At 48.5% G+C, this 18,986-nt stretch overlaps 1 protein-coding gene across 2 annotated transcripts; it reads right to left on the reverse strand.

Moving 5' to 3' along the window:
- Window positions 1-258: 258 nt before the first annotated feature.
- WNT8B (Wnt family member 8B) lies at window positions 259-11,531 on the reverse strand (the record flags this gene model as incomplete). 2 transcript variants are annotated; one of them, XM_084290667.1, is made up of 6 exons in its annotated part: window positions 259-816; window positions 1,242-1,384; window positions 2,863-2,988; window positions 4,018-4,156; window positions 5,063-5,096; window positions 11,464-11,531. In XM_084290667.1, 6 exons carry the CDS (start codon window positions 11,529-11,531, stop codon window positions 259-261), a joined length of 1,068 nt encoding a protein of 355 aa, XP_084146793.1. The 2 variants fall into 2 exon arrangements, with proteins under 2 accessions (XP_084146793.1, XP_084146792.1); XM_084290666.1 differs by lacking the exon at window positions 11,464-11,531 and having other exon boundaries at window positions 5,063-5,833.
- Window positions 11,532-18,986: the final 7,455 nt, after the last annotated feature.

Raw genomic sequence — 18,986 nt, forward strand, 5'->3', positions numbered from 1 at the left:
CAAATCTCACCTGGTTTTGTCAACATGAGTGTCCCAGAGGTCATCAGCCCCTGCACTAGCAGGAAATGCCCTGTATGGCCAAGGCCCAGGGGAGCTCTTCTGCTTTGTCCAAGCCCCAGTAAAGTGATGCTGGGTGAACAGGCCTTGCTTGAGAATGAGACAAAGCTAACCCCAAAGGAAATGGTGCCAGGGGCTGCTGGGGAGGTGGGGAGGGAAGGAGAGGAGGGGCAGAGAGGACCGTGGAGGAGCAGGGGGCAGTTAGAGCTTTCTCTTGAGCTTGCGGCTGGCCCCACCACCCCCGCTCCGCTCCCGCTTCTCCTTGCGGACGCAGAAGTACTTGGTGACCCTTTTGCGACACTGCTCGCATCTCACAGCACAGCACCAGTGGAACTTGCAGTTACAGCTGGACACCATCTCAGCCCGCCTCTCCTCCACTGCTAGCCCGCAGTCCCCACACAGCCGCCGGCAGCTCCGCTTCTCCCACTTGCTGAGCGCCTTGCCTCTCTTCAGGCACTCCCTCCCCTCTGTGCCCAGCAGCCCCAGCGTCTTGTTCTCCAGGCAGTAGTCAGGGGAGTCTTCCAAGTGGACCAGCTCCTTCTTGGAGATGGAGCTGAAGGTCTCGGCAATGGCACCCCGGCTGGCAGCGCTGTTCCCTGCCCCCTGCAGCAAGTCCACCTTCAGGGCCTTGTGGTACCTCTCCTTGAGGTAAGTGCCCACCTCCCGAAACTCAGGCAGCTGCAGCCAGCAGGTCTGGGTGGTGCAGCTCCCCGACACGCCGTGGCATTTGCAAGTCCGCTTCATGGTCCCTTTGACGGCCTGCAAGATGAGGAGAGAAAGAAGATGCAGGAAAATGCCCAGAGGGCTCACGGGGGTCATTTCTGTGCTGCAGCTCATGGACAGGTCTGGCTCCAAGCTTGTGGAGAGGTCTGCCGTGGCCCCTCCTTGTACAATAGCCCTGCCCAGGGATGGTTGGTTAAAAGTTCAGGTTTGCTTCTCCACAGTACTTTACCACTTGAAGAGTGAGAAAGGACAGCAAGAAGGAGTTAGCAGGGTAATCATGGAAGGTTTGCTATGTTAGAACAAACACTCATGTCAGTACTGCTACCCCGCCTTTCCCTCTCCTCAGCAAGGTAATTATTTCTCCTGGGCTTTTAGCCACAGCAAACAGTGAGTCTCCATAGCGAATGACCAGAGCACATCAAGGATGTGCTTCCAGGTCTGGAGGGAGGGAGGGGGCTCACCTTTCTACCCGCCTCATTGTTATGCAGGTTCATAGCAGCTCTGGCATCTTGTCCAGTCTCCAGGGCATCCACAAACTGCTTGGAGATGGCTTCCCCGAAGCCCACGTTATCACTGCAGCCTCCCCACAGCCAGCCTTGCCCACCTAGGAAAGGAGATGAGATGTGCACTGCCAGGGAACCAGCCCCTCACCGTGCTGTGGCCCCAGGGATGAGAAAGGGTGATCACCAGAAGCAATGGGATGGGGAATGGAGGCTGGGGGACAAAGCCAGCCATTTGCCCAGTGGTATTTCCAGTTTCCCTCCCCCTGTGTTTCTGCCATTTCTGCTGAGACCTGGGCAGTATGTGGCTCATGCAGGAAGTGAAGGCACATGTGAGAAACCCAAGGATTTCCAGGCTTTCTATAGAACAGGATTCAGAAGCTGTTAATTATCATATATTAGAAATCTTAAATAGATGAGGCTTTGGGTCTTTAATCACCTTCCCTCTAAACATGACTTTAACCAGACCAGTCTGAAACCATACAGCAAGACGCGGCGGGTACTTTTGCTAACCTAGTGTGGGCTTGATAATTTAGCTCAGCTGCCTGGAAACACATTGTGCGGTTTCTTCTTTTCCTCCTAGAGAAAAATACCAGATTCTCTGGGAAGGTTTGAAATCTGGAATATTCTGACCCTTGTGTGCCTCAGTGGTACATTGTGGGCGTTGTGGTTTAATGGCCTTGTGCCTCTTGTCCCTGAAAGGCCTGGCCCTTGCCTGGGTGCCCTCTCGCAGGGAAAGGCGGTGGTGTCTCATGGGAGGTGGATGATTGCAGTGGATGATGAAGTCCAAATCAAGAGCTGGGGCCGAAGGGAGAATGGAAACATTTAACCAGCGCAGAAACAGCAACCCAGAGTCAGTGTGGCAGCACGTGGAATTGAACCGTAATGTTTTGGACAAACCCAAAAATTTCCTTTGCCTGCCAAGTTTTTAAGTTCGCAATGGAAAAATTTCATGAAAAACAGACGTGTTTTGGGGAAAGGAAGTGTAGCATGACTAGCTCAATTTTCCAGAGAAGATAAAATTTGTTGTGTCGTTGCCCAAAAGTCTTGCTCTGCTAGAGATGGGCCATCCCAGGCCTCTGACACCTATGAAATGGTGACTGTTTTAAAAAGTATTAGCCAATAAAGCAAATTACTCAATACTGGGCACTCCAGTGGAGTTTGTCACAAATTGACACACACCAACTGCCCAGTACAGTTAAGAAAAAAAAGGCTTTTAAAAGATCTTGATAATTTAAAAATCTCACTTTTTTCTTTTCAAAACAAAATGCCCAAATTTCACTGTTTTGTGTGAGAGCTGAGGGGAGAGACAAAGTGGTGAAGCCCTGGGGTTCCACACCAAGGGCTGTGCAGCAGCTAGAGGCTGGGGACAGCAGGGATGGGGATGAGATGAAGGCTGGGCACTGCCAGTGTTTCTCCTGACTGTGATCTCATGTATCTGCCGCACTGATGAAAGCTCCTGAGGCCTATAAATGCCATCCTGCATTCCCCAACAGTAATTCTGGTGGAATTTTGGAGGAGAGGAGAGCTTCCTCCTGCAGTCTGGGGCATGACAGGGGGACCCCAGCTTGTCTGTCCTTACCGAGCTGCCCATTGCGGGAGTCATCACAGCCGCAGTTGTCAAAATCCCCCAGGCTGCAGTTCCGGGTCAGTGTGTACATGACGCCTGCAGAGCTGATGGCATGGACAAAGGCGGTTTCTCGGTTTGCTGTCAAGTGGGAAGACAAGGAGAGCAAATGTGCTAAAGATTTCATGGCAAGACCAGTGTTAGAAATGACTCTTGCCATGCAGGAGACTGGGTTGGGTGAGATTTGCAATGAACAGGGAAGAAAGGATACCCTATATGTTAGATTAGCTTTGTCTTGGCTTGAACCATATGGAGATGAAAGCTGCCAGTCTAAATCCAAAATGACTTGTGCTATTTCCAAGGCTGTGGATGAGTTCATCACTTGGCTGTCGTGGGAGCTCACCAGAGGGTATACAGCACAGACAACCAAATGTCCCCTTCATCTCACTGATACACCCCAGGGAGGAAGGGGCCTTCTCCCTCAAGCCTTTTCTTCTGCTAGACACCAGCCCAGACTGACAGGGGCTCAGTGTGGAGCCCATACCTGTCCAGCAACATCTGTGTGGTGTTCATCAGCTAATGTCACTGGGCCTTTGGCTTTCATTTAACATCAGCATGGGCTGTGTCTGAGCAGATAACCTAGACAGGAATGGTTCTGGGACCCTCTCCCCATCCCAGCTAACACTGGATTTCTGCACCAGGTATCTCTGACGTCACAGCCTCCTGGAAGCTGTGGGGAGATTTTCCTCCTTCTCCTGCTCCTTGGCCAGAACACAGCCTCCACAGAGCTCTGTCTGCTCATTTCACTCCCATCCCTCTGTTCATTGCCCCATGCTGATTCCCAGCCCTGAAGGCAAGAGGCCCCCCTTGGGCATGGTGTGTCCAGCAGCCCACACAGGGGACAGGTAGGGCACTCCTGCACCATCTGGGTCTTGGCTGGTCCAGAGGCAGCACTGGAGTTGCAAGGCTGCCTTGCCTTGAAGCTAAGTCCCAGCACATGCCTGATGGGTGAAGGGGCCTCCTGGAAGATCCCTCCTGAGCTTTCCCAGGAGAAGGACAGCCCAGATGGGAATGGAGCAGGAAAGGAGGCACATGGGAAGAGAGGAGGGGCTGCTGGGCTCTAACCTGTGGCAAGGGGGTCCCGGTAGTGGTGTCCAATGCTTTCCTTACCGCTGCGCAGCCCGCCGTGGCTGGAGAGCTGCAGTGCCCTCTCGGGGCAGTTCCAGCGGTCCCAGGCGAACTGGAACTTGCACTCCTCGATGCCGCTCTGCGCCCCGGCCGCCACGCTGCTGGAGTAGATGAGATAGGCCTAGGGGCAGAGCAGCAGGTCAGGAGGGGGACAGCATCACCCTGGCACTGCATGTTGTGGGTCCTGCTGCTGTGGGGTCTCGATGGATGGAGATGTATGGTGCAGAGCACCAAACTCCCTAGGAGGCTGGCATTAACTGCAAAGGACCTGTGTGCCATCTTACTGAGACAAGATGTACTGAGCTGAAGGGCTGTCCTGGGTTTGGTTCCCCTGGGGTCTGGCAGTTGCCAGCAGCCGCAGGAAATGCATTTTCTGCTGTGCTGGGTCAGAGGCTGAGCCTCCTGGCAGGGAGAAGGCCAAATGGAGCTGTTGGCTAGTAGCCATGTTAGGAGCAATGTGCTGGCCAGCCCTGGCAATGGGGAAACCCTTCCCTCTCCAGTGTGAAAGGAGATGGCTTCTAAAGATGGGTTTATCAGGAGGAACAAAAATCTGGGGGTGAATTTTACAGCTGGTCCTGGTTAGGGAAAAATAAGACTCTAAAAGAGGGATCCAAGGAGGAGGGGAGTCAAAAACACCAAACAAGTTCCTGGCAATTCCAGCAGTGCTCATTGGGGAAGCGTGTTTTGTAGGGCCACAGAAAGTGTCCTTCCAGCCAGATAACCATGGGTCCTGATGCTGACTTGATCAGCGGGAAGCAATAGATGGCAGGTGAAATCCTCACCTGATGTCAATAGATCTATGTCCAAATTCTGACCCCAAGCAGCTTAGGATCCCAGGCTCCTTTGCTGAGAGCGGTGGCTCTTAGGAGGGTATCCCTGGCCCTCCCATGCCTTGTTGCTGGAGTCCTGGGGTGAGGGGAGCTCTGGCTGAGGCTGGATGGAGAGGAGTGGGAAGGAGGAGCCACCCCCCACCCCCTCCCCTGGGTTTAGTGGAATCAGGGACAGAGATCAAAGGGATTTCTCTTACCTTGGGGCCCGTCATCAGGAAATTATTCACTGACCTGGAAGACAGAGACAGTGTCAGCAGGGAGGGGGTGACGGCGGAGGGGCCTGGGGAATGCCTGGCATCCCAGGGCTCTCCTCTCAGCCCCGCAGCCTGCATGGCTCCTGGCTGCAGGCACTTCTGGTCTCTTGGTGCCTCCTCCTTCCCCCTGCCTGCTCCCCCCTCCAGGTTGGACCCTCTCTGCCTGCACAGCCCCAGGGACCCCCTCTTCCCCTGGTCCCCATGGCTGCACTCTCCTCTGTCCTCCTCTCCAGAGCAACTCTTCAGCCCTGCTGTCTGCACCCCTTTCCCTCCCCACTGCTGCAGTCCCCTGTCCTCTATCACCACTCCTTCCTTTCGCTCTCCTTCTCACAGCTGCCCTTCATACCAATTCCCCCATCTTTTTAGCGCTTCCCTGCTTCCCTGCCCTTGCTTTTTGCCATAACCAAATGCTGCTCAGCTTAACTCAGGGTAGTGTGCGCCCAGCCCCAGGAGATGGGCCGTGCCCCACGGCCTCCTACATTCCTGTGAAGCCAGCTTTGGCAGCCCATGCTCTCCTCTTGCTTAGCCCAAATTAAACTTTGATGTTTTCCAAGTGAAATGTGAAAAAATGAGATGAACAGTTTCCAGAGCTGCCCGCTTGTAAGTATTCCTGTGAAAATTTTATTTCTGCTACTGTTCATGGAAAACTGCCACTATTCATATAAATTAATTTTTCCACTGAAAATATGTGAGGTCTGCTTCAGTAATCTTAAATTTGGGGCTCCAAAAATCTTTAGTTCTGTGAGCCTCATGATCCCCCTGCTTTGCTCCATAGATCAGCAAATTCTACTCCTTTTACAGAGGGGGAAAAAAAAATAAAATGTGGGCTCTCTTCCTAAGGATATTGCAAAATAAAGGAAAGCATCTCTCATATTTATTTTTTGAATCACAAGTTTTTTGTAACCAATTTCACGCTCTTCTGGCATGTGGTTTTTGCTTGCCGTGACACAACATTTTTAACCGGTTCCTCCTGCCTCCAGGTGGGAGGGGAGGAAAAAGCAAAACAGCAATCTCTTCTCATTGCTCCCACCTGAGACTGCCCTGCCCAAAAGGCCACACCGTGCCCCGTGAGATCTGCTGCCTGCCAGGGTGACTGCAGAGCCTGAGCTGAGAGCAGCTTCCCCCTTTCCTCAGGCAGTGGTGGGATGTGACACTGTCCTCAGCAGGGACTGAGAGTGTCCTGAGCTTCTGGTGTTGCTGGGTGGCAGCTGGGGGCTGCTGAAGCTGAATGAAAGCTTTCAGCAGGTTGGTGTAGGATCACCAACTCCTCAGCCAGGTCGCTGCCTGGCTGCAGGCTTGTTAAGCCAGGCTTGCTCACAGGCCAGCATTCATTGAGTATTTCTCCACTGGAAAAAAATCCCCGCTGGCCTCCCCTGTTCCCTGCAGCCTTGAGCTCCTTTCCCTGCACCAGCACAACGATTTGTAGGATTGTGCTGGAAATCATGGTCACTGAAACCATCATAGTCTCTTTCTCTAGCAAGAAAGGCTGTTTGGATGCAAGTGGTCTGTCAGTATCAAGAGCATGTGTGGTGCTGTGACCACCACGAGAGATCTGGAGGATGCAGCTCAGCTATGCCTGGCAGAAAGGACCAACAGCCAACCCCAACAATCCCTAGCCAGAAATGAAGCAAGAGGAGGGAGGCTTATCCTACGATCAACTCATTCCAAATCTTCAGGTTTGCAAAATAACCCTCATGACTATTTCTGGTGACTGCAGAGAGCCTGTCCTGCAGGCACGCTATGGCTCTGAGGAGATGGGTGCATGCTGTACCCCAGGGGAGGACACTGAGGCTGGAGAGGTGATGTGAGCTGATTGAGACCTTGCATTGAGTAACAGAGCAAAAAGCTGGAGCATAAATTGAGAGAAATTGGGCTCTTACAGAGCCTTAGCACTGAGAACCCCAGGGCTGGCTTGGGCATCCCAGCAGTGCAGGCGAAAACAGACACTACCACCTCAAGCTGGGGGAAGAAGTGCAGCCATGTGGCAGTCCCCTCAGCTGGAGCTGCCCTGACGGAGATCTCAGAGGTACACCACAAAAAGGAGGGCTAAGGAGGGCTAGCTGCTTTAGCTCAGTCAAAACCACAAGAAACCCGATCATTGCTATTACTCACAGTTCAGGGGTTTAAAGAGCTAGCTTGCAAAGTTTCGTTTGGCAAGTCTAATTTTTTTTTTTTTTTTTTTTTTTTTTTTTTTTTTTTTTTTTTGTGGAAATGTATCCATATGGATGAAGATATGGGAAAGGCTCCCCCGGGTCAAGGTGGGAGGGGGCCGCGGCCAAGGCACAGTGTGAGAGCAGCAGGCCCTTTCCTTTGTTTCAGGCCCAGGATTCAGCCCCAGCTGTTCTTCAGGCCCGGTGGGTGCTTCGGCATGAAGCTGATGGCTATTTTGCAGAGGAATTTTCCTCTGGGAGCCGCTTCTGCATTGTACAGCTAATTAAATATTTCCTGGGACTTGGAGAGACGGCATCTGTAGCCGGGTGATTAGAGCATCGGGTGACCTGAATCACACAGGGGCATGAACCTGGGGCTTTTCAGGCTGTGTAAGCTCTGTGGGTCCCCATCCTCGCGCAACTGGGTAGCAGCATGAACAAGTTATTTTCCGTCTGTTTTCCCTCCTGTCCTTTGCCTTTTCCTTAAGAGCTTTGCCGTGGGGACCACACTAGCTTGCTTATGATGGCGTTGGTATGAATCTGAGCCCCTGGTAGCAGCTGTGAGAAAATTCTGCTAAAATGCCCTCGTGTAGGCAAGATCTAGGGAATTACAATTCCTCTCTTATCTGGCCTTTGTGAAACGAGAGACATCCCATCTGCACGGCTTCCTACTTCTTTGGTAGGGAAAGGCAAATTCACAGTGTGCAAGAAGCATTTGTCTCAAACCTTTGCGGGCCTCATCTTGGACTAGGAACATCTGAGAAGTTGTAAGGGTGGCTTTAGGAGGAGGACAGTAATCCACGGGTTCAGGGTTTACAGAAAACCAGTCTGCTAGCAGGCGTCAGTTGACATAGCTGCATTGAAGCAGTGGGTCTGTTTCTCCCAGGATAAACCTCAAGGTTCACAAAAAGGCCAAGTTCAGGATATGCCAATTCACCATCTGCAGCTGAGCAAATGGAACGGTAGCAATTTCCCAGTAGGATATTCTGAACATTTTTATTAAGTCGGGGAGACAGAAGGCATTTTCCCTGAGCTCTCCGATCAACAGGCAGGCACGCTGCTGAGTGGGTTTGCAGCACTTAGAGGAGTAAAGGATTTCTTCAGATCAGTATGCTTCCCCCCCACACACACACATATAATTCTTGCAGCTGCAAGTGCATTCAGGACAAGGGGAGATGGGACAATTTGAATATTGGGGTACTATCTGCTGAAAAGTGGGCCATTGTATGGCTGGAAGTTTTCTTACTTATGCTGAGAGGGAACAAAAGGTAGCAATGGAGACAAACTGTTCACTTTGTCCTCGACCATATGATATAGCTAAGAAAAATGCATATGTTTTTCTGGATATATTCTCTAGCAAGGACAGAAAGCAATTAAGCCACTCATGCCCCAGAAGTAGTGGAGTGTTGGCAATGCCACTGGAGCCATCTCTAAAAGGCAAGTAGCATAGAAATGCATCTCTCTTTGATTTTGTCTCTGTAACATGATTTGTTTATTATTTTTTTTATATTTTCTAGCTATCTAATACTCTTTCCCTCCACCTCCAAACTCCAGGATAGCATTGCACGGATGGGAGCAGAGCACAGACAGACCTCAGTAGGCAGGGAGTGGGGTCCCGCTGAGCGCTGCAGCCACCTCCACAGCCCACACAGGGCACTGGGCAGGGTGTGCTAACTCTGCTCATCCTGAGAAAAAGCAAACCTAGGACAAGTGGCGTTTCATTGCATCTGGTATTAGAAAATTATCTCAAAGCTAACCTATAGCAGTGGTTGTCTGTCACATGGTGTTGGGTTCAATAGGAAATGATGCCACCAAGCATCTGTCCCATTATATTTTACACATATCAAATACTAATAAGCCTCTGATAATTTCTACTCAGTTACAGTGTTACCCAGTAACACGCACCCTGCTCCTCAGTTTAATATGCCCTGAGAGCCTTATCAAATCTCTCATTAAAGAACTTGTTTGATACCTGATCACCCACTCACACTACTCTGCTGCTGATTCAGATTTCTCTCTTTCGAAAATGATACAGCTGTATTTAGATCTTTACTGTCATTGTTTTAAATGCAGAAAATGGATACAATTTCACTTTCAACCTGAATTTCATCCTCAAGCTATTAGAAAACCAGCAACACCAGAAACTATAGGCAAACCCATATCTGAAGTATAAAAAGCATTTGGAAACAAGTTGTGGCATTAGAGGTTGTTACATTATTCCTACAGGATAAGAAACTGGGAGGTAACTCATTAACATTTGAGGTTTTACATTTGTTATTTCATTTCTCTTGATTTTCTTATATTTATTAACCTTTTAGTTGCTAAATACAACCCTGACACTTTGGTGGTCTAGAAACATGTTGACCGTTCCACCTAGCTTATACGGCAGAATCTAATTCACTATCAGAGAAGGAAAGTGGCCACATATACAAAAAGCATTTATTGTTGATCTAAATACCTCCCCCTGCCCTGCTCCCAATTATAGTGATCAAATCCCAGAAGGAAAAAAAATAAAAAATATCTTGTTGCGTTTTAAGCACTTAGATCAGATAAACAGCAGAAATTGCAAGCAGGATTATTACAATTCCAATTAACATTTTTTTTTTCTTTTTTTTTTTTCCTCTTCTGTGAGAGTTAAAGGACAGGATCTGTAATATGATAATTTCAAATAAAGTTTACAATTTTCCTTTCTCTCAGGAAACTATGACCTATGAGCAAGATGCTGAGAGAAGAAGAGCTATCTTGAGCTATAAACTTTTCTTTGAGATAAAAACCTTCTGAAAGCCAAGCAGGACATTTAGACATCCCACTTCCATTGAAAATGTCTGGGATTTCTGTATTTCACTCCACTGCATGCACTGAAAATTCTGCCCTTTGAACTTTTTCTAACCGATGTTGATTTATTTTTTTCCTTTTAATGTATTTTAAACCTATTTATATCAGGGAAAGTAAGAGACATATAAAGGGAGAAGGAAAAGAACAAAATAAATTCAGTATGAGTTTTTGCCTAGCTTTGCCTTTCTGCATAACATACATATTCCCCTTGCTCAAGAAGTAAAATTTAGCCTGAGTTTGCTACTGTATCATAATTAGAGGTATACAAGGGAGAAGAAAACCTCTGAGAGAACACAGATTTCACCCCCACCCTAGCAAGAATGAGTTCCCACTTAGTCTTGAGTTTCCCTTTCTGTAATTTTGTTTTTTCCATCCACAGTAACAACTCCAGAGATCTGCTATGGGGGAGGCAGGGGATTTAAGTAATTGAATGGGAAAAGACTTTCCTTGCTGTTAGAGATAAGTCTGCAATCCACTGAGCAGATTCCCCGGGGCATCACAGAAAGGGAGAATAAAGTTTGGGTACTCAGTAGAAATCACTTATGAAAAAAATACCTAGAGCTCGGTCATTTGAGTCCATCTCTGCCTGAGCATGGGATAGATATACTCCACAAGGAATGATACAAGGACTGATGCAAATGTAATCTCTTTCTGTTCACCGTTATAAAACATTTCTAGAAATAATATAAAGCAACTCTGAGGATGAGCAATAGGTCGTCAGGAGATAGCCACAGGTTTGTACCCAGGGGATGCTTCTGATGGGTCCCAGGTGGTTGGGAACCAAACCATAGCAATTTCTACACCAAAAGCTTCTCCCCAGGAAACCCTAATACACGAATTTCAGACATGTAATCCCGACCCTGTGCCTGCATCAGACTGATGCTCCTGTGCATCGAGCTTATCCCTGCTGTCTCTGAGCTCTTAATCAGGGACTGTCTTCTCTGGGGAGAATAAGAGAAGCCCCATTTGATTTGGTTAAGATAAGAGGCAAGCAGACAGCGAGCCTTTGGAAAACCAGAAATCCCTGACTGTCCCAATGGGATATCTCCCCAGTTGGAAGTGAGGGGCTAGATCTTCCACATCTGCTCTTGGGACATCCACTCCAATTTACCCCAGCTCAGGATCTGTCCCATAGAGTAACTGCTGGGAGGTGAGGGGGGAAAAGGGAATTCTCTGCTTAGATCAAATGTCTCTGCCAGTGGTTGTCTTGGGACTTAGTTAAATATCTGGTCTCACTAAAGAATGGAAGAGAGCTATGTGGAAAAGAGGGGACATTTAGGAAGGTGAAGAGGAATATCCTTAGGGTCTCTGGGAAGGACACCTGCCTGCGACACAGGCTGAGGTGCTCTCAATACTCACCAGGCACAGCAGGGTTGGAAGAAGGGAGTGAGGAGGAAGATGCCCAGATAAGGGTCCATGTGAAACATAAAATCCAAGTAAAGAGGGAGAAAGGACATCCTAAAAAATAAAAATAAAAAATTGGGTACCACCACCAGGGAAAAGAAAAAGAAAAAAAAAATGCAACAAAATTAGGGAAGGGATGGAGTTATTTTCCACCCAGCGCTCCTGGTGTGATGAAGAGGCGCATGCCCCCTGAATCCCAACTTCTGTGAAGGGTAACCAATCCTAAAGTAAGAGCTAAAGGGGGTTGGTGAAATGGAGCCGCAGAACTTCCTAAGAAGAGATTATCTACTTAATTAAAGATTTTTTTTCCCTAAGTCCTTCAGCCAATCAGGACTCAAGTGCCAGAGAGAGATTGAACTGATGAAAAGAACACCCCAGGTTCCTCGAAGACAAATGCACCACGAAAGGGATAAGAGGGAGGGAAAAGGGGGGGAAAAGGAGAGAGAGAGAAAGAAAAAGAGAGAGAGAGAAAGAAAGAGACAGCAAATCCCTTAAAGCAATCACTAGACTCAATCTCCACGGCTGCTGCCTTGCCTCTCTGTCCCCCGCTAAGGCAGCGGGAAGGGCTGCTCGCCGTGCCCTCACCTCCTCCTGCCACGGAGGCACCGCCAGCAGCTGGGTGCTCTGGCCTGGGGGCTTGGGGATGGCCCACCTGTGCCCCATCTTTGGAGGTGTCAAGGAGAAGGATGGGGACAGCAATATGCAAGTATTGTCCCTGCCTCAGTCTCCCCCAGAAACGTAAGGGGGATCAGGGCCAGTTTAGGACTCCATCTGCTCCTCCCTCATCATGGACACCTGCCCTTTCTTCCCACCTCCTGTTTGCAGTATGCCATCTCCGCCCTGGAAGAAGGCCTCTGGCTAAACCTTCCCTCTCGCCCTCAATTTCTGCATTCAGGGTGTTCTGTGAAGTGCATGCAAAGGGATCTTGGGTTTGGGAGAGTTGGTAGTCACTCAGTGAGCTGTTATCTCAAGCCAAGGGCACCCAGCCCATCCCTCCTGGCCACAGGGGACACGTTGGTGTCACACCACAGCCACTCCAACCAGCCCCAAGCCAACGGGATGGGCCTCAAAGCCCTAGGAACATCCTCTGCACCAGCTCACGGTCACATCTCCCTGCCCTATGGGGTCCATAGGGAAGGTCATTTTCTATCCAGGACACCAGCCAGCCAGCCCAGCATCTCACTGCCTTCCCTTCTCTGTGCCTGTGATAAAACTAGCAAAGCTGCCATGCAGCCACCCCAGATATCTTTCAGACATTCTCCATGCTGCACAGCTGATTTTTGTGCTGTGATCAGCCAAACAATGAGACCCATCAAACTCATTTCACTCAAGGACCAGCCCAGGGCAAGGATGTGGCTAGGCTCCCAAAATGGAGGAATACCCACGGCTGGTGGCTCCATCCACACAGCCAGCAGGGACTTGCTCTCAGATGCCCTTTGGCAGGTCCAGCTGGGCACAGGGCATCATGTGCAGGCAAAACACTACCTTTGCCCTCAGTGCTTTCGTGGAGGGGGCAGGAGGGGGCTGGCTGTTTGCAAGCACCCAGGTGAAAGGAAAATGCAGCCATCCTCAGCTTACCCCAGGGCCAGCTGTGCCTCCCAGGTGCATCCTAGTACAGCCAGGCTGGTGGTATTTGCACAAATTAAAGCCCAACTCCTAGAGCCACAAGAATTTTAAAAAATAAGGTGTTATATATGCTAAGAGCTTGAAAAGATATATAGTAGAGGCTAAGCCTCCAGAAACTGAAAGGTAAGGGGAATAAGCCCAATTATTTTTTCCATGTTGAACAAAATTTAATGGTTTTAGTGACATAATCATGACTCTGAATGGGTCTGCTCCTTCAGGGTAAGCCAGGGGAGAAAGAAATAGCACAGCCACTAGGAGCTTTCAAAATATGCTCTGCATTTGGCAAGTGTTTGCAATAGCAGGAAGAATTTTCAGCTGCTTCTTGCAAGTGTCCAAAGGCTTGTTTCTGTACACTTGAACCACGGTTTTCTCATTCCATGGGTCCAGCAGCAACAGCATTTTGAAACTGGGCAAAACTTCAGTCACATCTTGACCAACTGGAAAGGAAGGATGTACACCAGCTCTGCTGGGGTGAGTTATTTTTATTTACTCCATGACAAATTAAGTAAGGGGATTGCAGAAAGGAGGAAAAAATAATTGTAGGCAGATACAAAATAAAAATGGGGAATTTATGTTTTTAATATCTGATTGCACAAGAGGCAGGCAGGCTTTCCCCCAAGCTCACACAAACACTGAGAGCACCAGGGTGCTTTGGAGCCAGCAGCCTTCCCAGTCAATTTCTATTTTCCATCAGATGCAATAGTAACTTTCCCGTAAACAAGCATGTTCTTCAAGCCAAAGAGGCTGGAGGCAATGCCTGAGGAAAAAAAAAAAAAGAAGTCCCAAACATTTTTAAAGCACTTAATTACTGTTCTTAAAGGCTGTATAATAGAATCTTTGAGGTAGTCTCTAAAGAAATGGGATGCAAAATTGTTTTATAATGTTCACCAAATTTTGTTATTGTTACTAACCAAGCCTCTGTAATTTTTCTAAAATGGGTCCACAAAGCATTAAGATACATTTTATAGCCAGAGAGACTGGTATATTATCCCATCTGACCCATTGTCTAACTCAAATCCCATCTGACCTTTGCATGGAGTTCTGTAATGTGTGTTTGAGTATTTGCTCATCTTTCAGAAAGGCAGGCAGGCTTTGAGGACAACAGGAGATAAAGGAGCTACCACCACCTGTGGTTTGCTTACAGTTTTGTTTAAAAACAAACAAAAACATAAACAAAACACAAATATAAGATGTTTTATTTTCCAGAGTACAGAGAAAATCTCAACTGTCTTTAAAGAGCTTGTAAAAGTAATCACAGAAAACCTAAAAAATAAAGACACTAACACTCTTACTGCTTTTCACCCTGATAACAACACAACTGATAGAAGTGAAAATGAGGTTAAGAAGTGGGGATAAAAATTCCAAGACTGGCTCACAGATATCTCAAAATTTTCTTGGCATCAGTGCAAAGTTCCCAAAGGGACAGGGTTTTTTTTGTTGTTTGTTTGTTTTTAATAAAATAAGCATTAAAAAGATCAGGAATAAAAAATAACTATTATAAAAGATACATGAAAGATATCAAAATAAATAAATTGATCATGCCTAGGGAGTGAAGAGAATTCACTCCTGAAAGAGCTAGAAGTCCCAGGAAGGTCTGCTTTCCCAGAGCAGTAAGCAGACTTTGACTGAACTGAGTGCAACTTTGTCTTTTGCACCAGCTTAAATCCGTCTTCAGCAGTATCTTGTGCTTGTCAAAGCATCCACAAAGGCCCCCAAAAGTGTACATATTACTTGCGATCCACTGCTGAACTTGCCCTGTGCTATTCTGCTCCTGTGGTCAAGTGATTCCAGAAACAAAGCTGGGGAAATTTAATACCTTTTATTAGAAGGGTTGGATGCACAATGCAAGAAGCTAATACATATTTTTTGTTTGTTTGTTCTTACCATTTTGGCTTTGGAAAGGCAGAAAAGGTGCTGGTGTGCCCAGAAGCCTGTTATTTTTATTTTTTATTTTTATTTTTTAGCCATATCAACCTAAGATTGTGCCACTACAGATGGTATTGACACACCTGAACACGCAAATGGCTGCATGACCTCTTCACTGTAAGCTTGACTTTGTAACCTTCATGCTCTCTATCGCTGTTCCCTGCATGGTTGACGCACACTGAGGAGGCTCCCATGAGGTCTGCTTGTGCTTTACCAATATTAAATCTGGCCTCATTTTTGCAGGTTCTCCCTTTGGTTCATGCAGGGACAGTTCAAGGGGCACTATTGCAGTGACTAGGCTGGGGACTGGGAGGAGACCCAAAGCCACATCTGAAGCTGATCAGTAAGACTCAACAGTGTCCCAGAGAAAAGGGGCAATTTCTAGGCTAACAGCTTTTCCCCCCTCATTTTTGTTTCAGAAAAACCTTTTCCTTCTGACATCACAAAGCATTTTCCGTCTGCATCTCTTGAAGAGCCTCAGCAAGACAACTAGCATGCTTTTGCCTTGTGCAGAATGCAAAGCTGATGTTGTGGCCAGGAAGAACTTTAGGAACAGATCTGGTCTCCTGGGCCTCAGGCTTGGCTCCAGACTTCATCTACCTGGTCTGGTGTTCAAGTCAGCCTGGCTCAGGGGAACTGCAAAGGTTTCCAGGGAGAAGTCCTCCTTAGCCATCACACTTAGAAGGTGGCTGTGCCCAGGAGCAAGGGAGCTCAGAGCCTTTCAAAAGCTCCAGTTCATCCTCAGCCTGTGCTACCATGATTCCACTATCCCATATTATAACAGTAGAGGGTATTTCCTGTGAATGGTCTTCACTTGCTGTGGCAGTAACTTGCATGGGCTCACACTTTTACCCCACTCTTTTGAGAGTCCAGAAAGCGAGTGCAGGTGCAGAGCATCTGTTGCCAGCATGCTCTGAGTGGGCACCAAAAGGGACAGAAGTGCTGAGGTGTGTGTACGTGTGGATGAACCACCTCTTGAGAATCACAGGAAACTCTGTGTATGCATTTGAGGGGGGAAGAGAGGATGCTGTCCCATCGAAGGACCAGCAGCATCAGCTTGGAGAAGCAGGACAGTCAGGGTGGGAGGGGAATTATGTGCAGCACTCCATGAAGGTGTAATTAGGAAGAGCAGGACTGAGTGAGTAAAAACACATTCCTCACCAGCTGGCAGGAGACAAGATCACCCTGGACATGAGAGGGACCATGCCAGCTCCCAGCTCCAGCACCATGCCCCAGCTGCCTGCCAGCCGCACCTTGCTCCTGTCCCCACACACCTCAAAAGAAATTTGGGCTCTCCCTGTGGGACCAGGAGCACACGTGCTGCTGCTTGCCTGGACACAGCCACCATCTTTCAGAGGCTTGTGTGGGCCACCACAGACTGAGTCACGGGGAGTCAAAGATACCCTGCTGTAGTGGCCTTAGGGCTAGTAGCTGGAGGGGAAAGGTCTTTGGATTCAAGAGGTCCGGAGTGGACAAGAGGATGAAGCAGGAAAAGCAGGAAGGTGGCCCAGCAGAGCAGTGTAAATAATGGCTAATGGGTGTGTTTGACAGGCCTGAGGAACCCGAGAAAACTCTGCATGGGAGCTGCTGAAATAGGTTCCTCTTGCACCACAGGCATGCATTTTGTTTCCTCTCCAGACTCCCTGTGCTCCCCTCAATATTATTACTATCAGCAATATTTGGAAACAAAACCCCATTTCTAACTGAGCAAAATCAAGCCCTTTCATTAAGAAATCTGCCCCGTGGCATGCTTTGATCTTTTTTAGCTGAACCCATCAGCGAGCTCGGCAGGAGCTGCAAATAGCCCCGGCCAGTTTACAGCTGGCCAGCCTGTGCTGGAGCGATTTTGCTTGTCTCTGGTGCCGAGACTGATTGGCTTGGAGTCCCTTTTGTAACACGGGCAGGAGGAGCTTTATCTGCGGGTTTTACATGATCCTGTGATCTTTTCCTTCACTAATTTGCCATGCGGCCTAATGAGCATGCAGAGGCATGTGTCGCCCCGGATGGCTGCAGGCCTCTGCTCGGCAGCCGGCAGATGGTGCTCCCACCTCATCGCACTGCACCGTGTCCAGGCTTTGCAGGGGATCCTGGCATAAAAAACCTCCCCTCTCCTCCAGGCCACAGCACCTGGAGCCCCCAGGAGGGGTAAAACCCATGAAAAACTGAGAGACGTCACAGCAGAGGAGCAGAGACACGTGCGGAGGGCTAGCAGCAGCCTGACACGTGCTCTCTGTGGCCACCACACGTGTCTCATGGCACTCATCCCTGGGCAGCGCAGTGGCTGCTGCCGAGTCCTCTATGGACACCTCGGGAAGAGTCAGGTGCTCACTGACCCTCAAGAGGGAGATGGATGCTCTGTACATGAGATCAGGAACCACATTTTCACACTCGTGCCCCCTGATAGACCCTAGGAAGACCCCCTAGGTCAGGGGCCCGCAGTCCTGGCTCAGCTGTTTGCCCTAAAACAGTAGTAAATACTGTGCTGGCACAAGCCCAGTGAGGTCTTTTTCTCTTTGCCTACGGATGACTAACATGACTAACCCTCGGCATTTACCCGCGATGAGTCAGGCCTGCAAAATCATGAGACTGGCTTGAGAATAATACACAGTGAGAGCTATTTGTGTCCAAGCCTTTAAGGTACTCTTGGGGCTTGTTTCCTCTGGAATCGGCAGGGCTGGGAACATGCTGTTCTTGCAAATGAAAGGCAAGCTGAGAGTCCTGAGCTGCAGGCAATGAGGCTTTCTGATGAGCATCAAATGTCAAAAAGCTCGCGATAGATTATAGGAGGCGGGAAGGCTGAGAAGGCATACAGACCTCTCTGAGTTACCCCAAACTTGTTGAGTGGGGGTCCTGGCTGTTTGCACGAGAGATCTCATGCATTCTGTGTTCATGCATTAAAATAATGGATCTTTCTTGCTCTGTCTTTGGCCAAAATCTTCTCTTGGCTTTCATTGTGTTGCTCATTTCCACCTTGGGAGTGGCTGCACTTCAGCAATGAGCATCAGACCAGCCTATGGGGTGTTGTGACTCTCTGAGCTGTAAGGAAAGCTGAATCCTTTCCTAATAAAATCTAGGGCTCAGGTTCTAGCTCTAGCGTCAGTGTCCATTTGTACCGACCAGGATCATCTCTTCTGCCAAAATAGTCAGTCAGCCCCAATAAAAGGTGATGATCAGGAGTTTGGAGGCTGAATCAGACAGCTGGGATGAAGAAACAGCTTCAAGACATGCAGGGTAAACTGGCACCATGTATTACAAATCCTTTGCAAATACCATTGCTGACAAAGACAGAATCCAGATCCTGTCAAAATCCTAAGTACGAGGCACTTTTTTTGATGGTTGTTAGAAAAATGTTGTGGACACTGTTGTTGGACAACCTTGACCTCTGTTCTAAATGTCCCAAAAAACAGGCTGCTACATACATAGCAAAGCAGCACTTTTGTTTGCCTGTTGGGAATAAGACCCTTGGCTTTCATACTGTCAACCTGTTTTCCTCACTGATGAAGGCTGCCAGAGAGAGGAGTGTTGTTGAAGCATAATGCTTTCTGAAGGAGATATTTCTCTTCCTGTCTAAAGGGATGCGGCTAAGAGCATGGGCTAAGGCCTGATGAAGATGAACAGATTTTCCTTGAAGCCCTAAAAAGAAGATGTCTGGAGACTGAAGGAAAGAGAAATGTGGCAAGAAACAATAACCCTTTGCTGAGTGTGAATGTTGAAGCCCACTTAGGAAAGAGGGATTCATTCTGGTCAGGTGCTGCTGAGGGGTGTCAGTACGTGACAACAAACTGTTCTGGCCATGCTACATTCATTTGTCACAACTGATAGCAGTCAAGCTTGCTTGTACCCCTGTTTTACAAAGTCATTCGTGTCTGACCTCCATCACAGCAGCATCCAAAGACATGGTCCAATACAGCCTCCCAGTACACTTA

The sequence above is a fragment of the Netta rufina genome, assembly GCF_964035555.1.
Source record: "Netta rufina genome assembly, chromosome: 7".
Lineage (NCBI taxonomy): Eukaryota > Metazoa > Chordata > Aves > Anseriformes > Anatidae > Netta > Netta rufina.